The 6,075-nt window shown below is 38.6% G+C and overlaps 1 protein-coding gene across 1 annotated transcript; it reads left to right on the forward strand.

The window, feature by feature from the left end:
* The first annotated feature begins 2,768 nt into the window (after positions 1 to 2,768).
* Positions 2,769 to 3,602, forward strand: LOC142616352 (uncharacterized). Its single transcript, XM_075789225.1, has 2 exons — positions 2,769 to 3,326; positions 3,435 to 3,602. The coding sequence occupies exons 1-2, from the start codon at positions 2,769 to 2,771 to the stop codon at positions 3,600 to 3,602; spliced, it is 726 nt and encodes a 241-aa protein (XP_075645340.1).
* The last annotated feature ends 2,473 nt before the right edge of the window (positions 3,603 to 6,075 follow it).

The raw sequence follows: 6,075 nt of genomic DNA on the forward strand, positions 1-6,075 counted from the left end.
TGAACTGTTGTTGGGCCAAACTTAAAATTCTGCAGATATGTGTTTCGATTAGTTGAGCCTGTCTTTCGATCGATCGAACTAGACAGTTTTTGAACTCTTCTTTCTGCAGCTTGTATATTCTTGAATCTTGACTTGTATCACTTTGAGAATTGTCTAATAATCTATATCTAGACAAGTTTGTGTTCACGATTTGCCAATTTTTCTAAACTTTTAGAACCTAACAAATATATATATATATATATATATGATAACAATGAAATCTGTCCTTTTTTTTTTTTGTATGCTATATGTCCTACATTTGTTCCTAAAGTTGCAGGCAGGGAATGAGAAACTAGCAATAAATATTAGCTCTTTAAAAAGGAACGGTATTATAAGATCATCTTCTTTTTTTTTCTTTTTTTCTTTTTTGCATGAAGTAGATATGATCAATCACCTAAGTCAAGTGCAAAATATAATCACCATCTAACTGATTAGGAAAGCAAGTTTGAAATGAAATTCATCATCTCGTAGATACCAAAGGTAATACAAGGGATCCAAAACAACAAGCAGAGCAATACAAGGGATCCAATTACATAGAAAACCTCAAAAAAAAATTTCATAACCTAAAAAGGAAGCACACAATAATCATGATTTGGAGTTGAAATAAAAACCATAAGAACCTAGGCTAGCTGGAATTAAAAAAAAAAAAATTGTTAGGTTTGAACCTACCACTTAAGAATTCAATCAAACCCCATGAAAATACTAAAAAATACATAAAAATCTATACCAAATCAACAAAACCCATACCAATATGAACATTGATATCCAAAAAATAACACAAACCTATCAAAATTTTGAAACCTCAAGTTTGGGGAAATAACTAATCAAATTGATGGTGAACTAAAAAATCTAACCAACTCCAACTCGTTCATAGGAGGCGGACATCCCACATAGGAAGGTCGTCCATGGGAATGAGGTACGTTCACTAGGAAGGCTCATGGACGACCCCTTAACACTTAGGGAATTCTCAAGTGTGGATTAATCTACAAGAGCTGGCGATGAAACCACACGTTATTATCCCAAGGCATGAGTAAGATCTAGGTTCATTGCTACAAATCCTTATTGAATACTTAACTTCCAATGACAATTATATAAGAAAATATATAACTCCTATAGCGGTTATGGAAGTTATCCTTAGACCCTCTAACCTCCTCAAATACAGCGAAAGTTACAAATCTAATAACCGTTTCCGGGGTGCACTATATAAACTCCCTTTCAGACCAGATAAAGGTACGTTTTTTAACAATTCCTAAAAAGTTGGAACTCCAGAACTTAAGAGAGAAACTAATATTGACATCGGAGAGTTCTTGGCCGGTCCACCCTGGTCACCTTTGATCATTTCTTTCTTTTTCAGGCCTTCAAAATAGTCGCCATCCCTTTGAAGCGTGAAGCATCTAGTCTACTGATTTTCTTCGCATCATCAGTTGGCGCCATTTGTGGGATATCTAATTTTCGATTACGTGTGTTTTCACAGTTCGACTTTCCTGGAAAAAAGGCTGTATGGTTCGAACAAGATCAAAGGCTACTAGCCCAGGCCACCAAGAAAGTAGGGATGCTTCTAGTAATTCCCACCATGTTCGTCAGTCAGCCCCTGTCATGCAACCGCCTTCCATTCAACATATACAGTCCATGGCTACCGCCATGGTAGAACTAACCCGTCAGAACCAAGATTTGACTAGGGAGATTAGTCTAAGGAGGCAACACCATGAACGACATGTGGAAGGGCAAGCCTAAAGTCACAAAGGTAGAGGAGAAAATGCTAAGCCCGAGAACCATTCAACGGGTATCGCTTCAAGAAGGGTGCCTCACTTGGAGAGAGATGGACCATATGAGAAAAACTATGGATGAAATGAGGGAGAACATGAGGAGGGCGACCTCGTGGATGACTTAGTACACTGAACGGACTCTCCTTTCACAGCTTCCATCAATAGTCATCCCCTACCCCCAAAGTTCAAAATGCTTTTCTTGGATTCATATGATGGAACACGTGACCCATGTGATCATATCGCCACCTTCAAAACTATCATGCACCTTCAAGGGGTTCCGAACAAGATTATGTGCAGAGTGTTCCCTACCACCCTCAAGGGGCCAACGCAGGTGTGGCTTAGCAAGATACCCCCAAACATTGTGGGCTCATTCGAAGAGTGGAGAAAGTTGTTCGTCAACAATTTTATTGGAAGACAATGCCACAAGCGTTCCTCTTCCAGTTTGCTAACTATAGAACAAGGGAAAAATGAGAGTTTGCGGTCTTTCATCACCCGATTCAACAGAGAAGCCTTAACAGTGGACGAGATGGACGACAAATTGCTATTGGCTGCCTTCCACAATGGGGTCAACTCTGATTTATTCATTCATAAACTTTACGAGCAACAGCCACAAACCATGGCTGAACTCTCCATTCAGCCCAAAATTTTATGAATGCAGAGGATGCAATCATAGCCAAGAAGAGGAAAAGAGCCAAGCGAATGGAAGCAGATATCCCGCGTCATCCTGATCAAGGTCCTCGTCCAAAGAAGGCTTGGGCAAGAGAGAAAAAAGATAAAGATAGCAAGAAGGCGAGTTCTTCAATGAGGAATTAGCAATAAACTCCCTTGAATACGCCACTTGAGCAAGTGCTTATGCAAATCAAGGATGACCAACCCTTGAAGTGGCCAGAGAAAATGAAAGGAGATCCTAACAAGTGCAATAGGAACAAGTATTGTCGCTTCCACAGAGACCATTGGCATGACATGGACAAGTGTTTTGATTTGAAGCAGCAGATAGAGAATCTCATCAGGCAAGGAAAGTTGAGAAATTTTCTTGGACGAGACCACAAGGACGAGAAGATGAAGGCAAAGGTGGAGGAGTTGTCACGACCTCCACTAGGGCAAATAAGAGTTATTATAAGAGGAACTTCAATAGGTCAGTCATCCAAGTCAAGGAAGACATACCTAAAAATGGTGCAAAACGTCCAACTGTCAGAACAATCTCCGAGGACGAGGGGAGCTGACGAGCAAGCCATTATGTTCACGGACGAGGATGCTGAAAGAGTTCACCACCCACATAATGATGTGATTGTCATTACTTTGCTCATTGCTAATTATACGACTAGAAGGGTGTTGGTAGACAATGGCAGCTCAACGGACATCTTGTATTACCCCGCCTTCCAACAAATGAGGCCAGGACGAGATCAGCTCCGTCCAGTGAATTCACCCTTGGTAGGATTTGGAGGGATAAAAGTGCAATCTGTGGGCACCATTACATTGCCTGTAGTAGTCGAGGCATATCCACAACAAATAACCAAAGAGGTAAACTTCCTTGTTATTAATTGTTCATCATCATATAATGCTATCATTGGAAGGCCGACTCTAAATAGTTGGAAGGTGGTAACTTCTACCTACCATTTGTCTTTCAAGTTCCTGATTGAGTATGGAGTGGGTCAAGTACAAGGAGATCAATTAGCCGCCAAAGAATGCTATTTAGCCATGTTGGCTATGGGTGAGCACGTACAGATGATGAACATAGAATTACTGAAGAATTACTGCAGAGCCCACAGAAGTACTAGAAGACATTCCTCTGGATGAGAACAACCCCAAGAAGTTCACTAGAATTGGGGCAAGTATGGAAAAGAAGACAAAGCAGGCCTTGGTCCAGTTTTTGAAGAAAAGCTTTGATTTGTTCGCATGGAGTCACGTGGATATCGTCTAAACGTGTATCCTTCCTCCAAGCCTGTACGACAAAATAAAAGATTTTTTGCTCCTGAACGAGACAAGGCCATCAAAGAGGAAGTCCAGAAGTTGACCACGACAAAATTTATCCGGGAAGTCTATTATCCAGACTGGTTGGCTAATGTGGTTATGGTCAAGAAGGCTAATGGCAAATGAAGGATGTCCATGAACTACACTGATTTAAACAAGGCTTGCCCCAAGGATAGTTTGTTGGATAAACACATGGAAAATACATGTTTGTATCTCATACAAAACATGCACAGCGGAAAATTAACAGATCTACTTCACTCGCAATTGATAACATGTACTATGTAAGTTTCAGAATTTAAGAACAAGAAAGCATACCTTGGTACGGTGAAATTCAAAACCAAAGATTATAAGTTCTTGGGAACACTTTTAATCTTCACTCCAATTCTGCTTAATGCCCAAGAAGTGTGGTCTGTCAATCAGTTTCCAATGAGAGAATAGGAGAGTGTCCAACACTCACATACAAACCATTTCATTCCTAGTATGTTCTTAATGAAAACACTTATGAATAGAGACTTATGAAATTTTGTATATTTCTCTCCTTATATATAACTGATTATCTAATTGGACTAGCCTTTTGGGCCAATCCAATTGGGCTCTTGTGTGTAGCTTGGAATGGGACAAAAAATGACCAATAAGACACTAGCTCCAATGGGCCTTAGGCTTTTCTGTCAACTCTTGACAAGTCTAAAGTTACCATTAACTATATTTAATACCACTATATAAATATAGTTGTACTCTAGACCTTATCTATAAATTAATCCCAAGACTTTATTGTACATGCAACCTTTTCATAAAATATTCGTAGTAATACAAAGTTATGAATGTAGACTGCCACTTTGAAGATTACTACATCTTAATCCTTGAGTACCCAGTTTAATCCTTTAAGTTATTCATCATATATTTATGAAATCCAATTTCATAAATATATACTTTAGTAACTCCTTACTAAAGTGGTTGGGTCCAACTCTCTAAATAACCAAACCCATTAAACTTATCTCAAGGGAATATTTTGTATCTCCATTAAGAGACTATGAATTTCATCTTGAGAATATATGTTCCATCAACACTAAATGTGGCTGCCCAACATACTGAGGTTTTGATCGTGACTTTTAGATCTCACTCCTGATATATCAAAGCAACCTACACTTCATAATCAGGTCTATTATCCTCTTAGGATTAAGAGTTCATGTAAATATAAGTCGTGAGATTTATTATTCATTTGACAGTCATTAGGAGAATAATAAATCTCACAGCGGTCCAGTTCAATATGTCTTAACTATTAAAACATATCAACATACCAACTAGAAATATCTATTTTCATGATCAAGACAAATCATCTTAGTTGATATGTTATAGTCTTCGCAGATGAAATGCCCAACTTCATCACCGACTACGAACTAAAATTCCGAGTTTACAAAGAATTTGTGATTTATATCTTCTGTGACTTTTCACATAAATCACATACTATGCATCTCATGGACTAAGATAATGTCTCATTAGTTCATTTATAAATAGTCTCATATAATTAAACAATTTAATTATTTATAACATGTCAATAAATTAGATTTTAGAGCATAAACCCCAACACAGTTATACGTTGCCATGCATTGACCAGTTGGTGGATTTGACTACGGGTTATAAATTGCTAAGTTTTATGGACGCCTTTTCAGGCTACAATCAAATAAGGATGGACGAGGTGGATCAAGAGAAGACTTCCTTCATTACTAGCCAAGGGTTATTTAGCTACAAGGTAATGTCTTTTGGTTTAAAGAACGCGGAGACAACTTACCAAAGACTTGTCAACTACATGTTTCATCCACAAATCGAACGAAATGTGGAGGTTTACATAGATGACATGCTGGTAAAGAGTTTGGACAAGGAGAAGTATCTGGTCAACCTTCAAGAAACCTTTGATACACTTAGGCGGTATAACATGAATTGAATCCAAGCAAATGTGCTTTTAGAGTTTCGTTAGGGAACTTTTTGGGGTTCATGGTTTCTAATAAAGGAATTAAGGCAAATCCCAACAAAATCCAGGCGATACTGAATATGGAGCCACCGAAGAATATCAAAGAAGTCAAATCTCTCACCAAACGGGTTGCAGCCCTTAACAAGTTCATTTCGAAAGAGCCATTTTTAAAGATTCTCAAAAAAGCATTTGAGTGGACGGATGAGTGTCAGAACGCCTTCTAAGACCTCAAGACCTACCTCACCACAGCACCTTTGCTAAGACTGTCCGTACCTAGTGAAGAATTATATTTGTACTTAGCGGTGTCCCCACACGTAGTAAGCTCGGCAT

The sequence above is a fragment of the Castanea sativa genome, chromosome 11 (assembly GCF_040712315.1).
Source record: "Castanea sativa cultivar Marrone di Chiusa Pesio chromosome 11, ASM4071231v1".
NCBI lineage: Eukaryota > Viridiplantae > Streptophyta > Magnoliopsida > Fagales > Fagaceae > Castanea > Castanea sativa.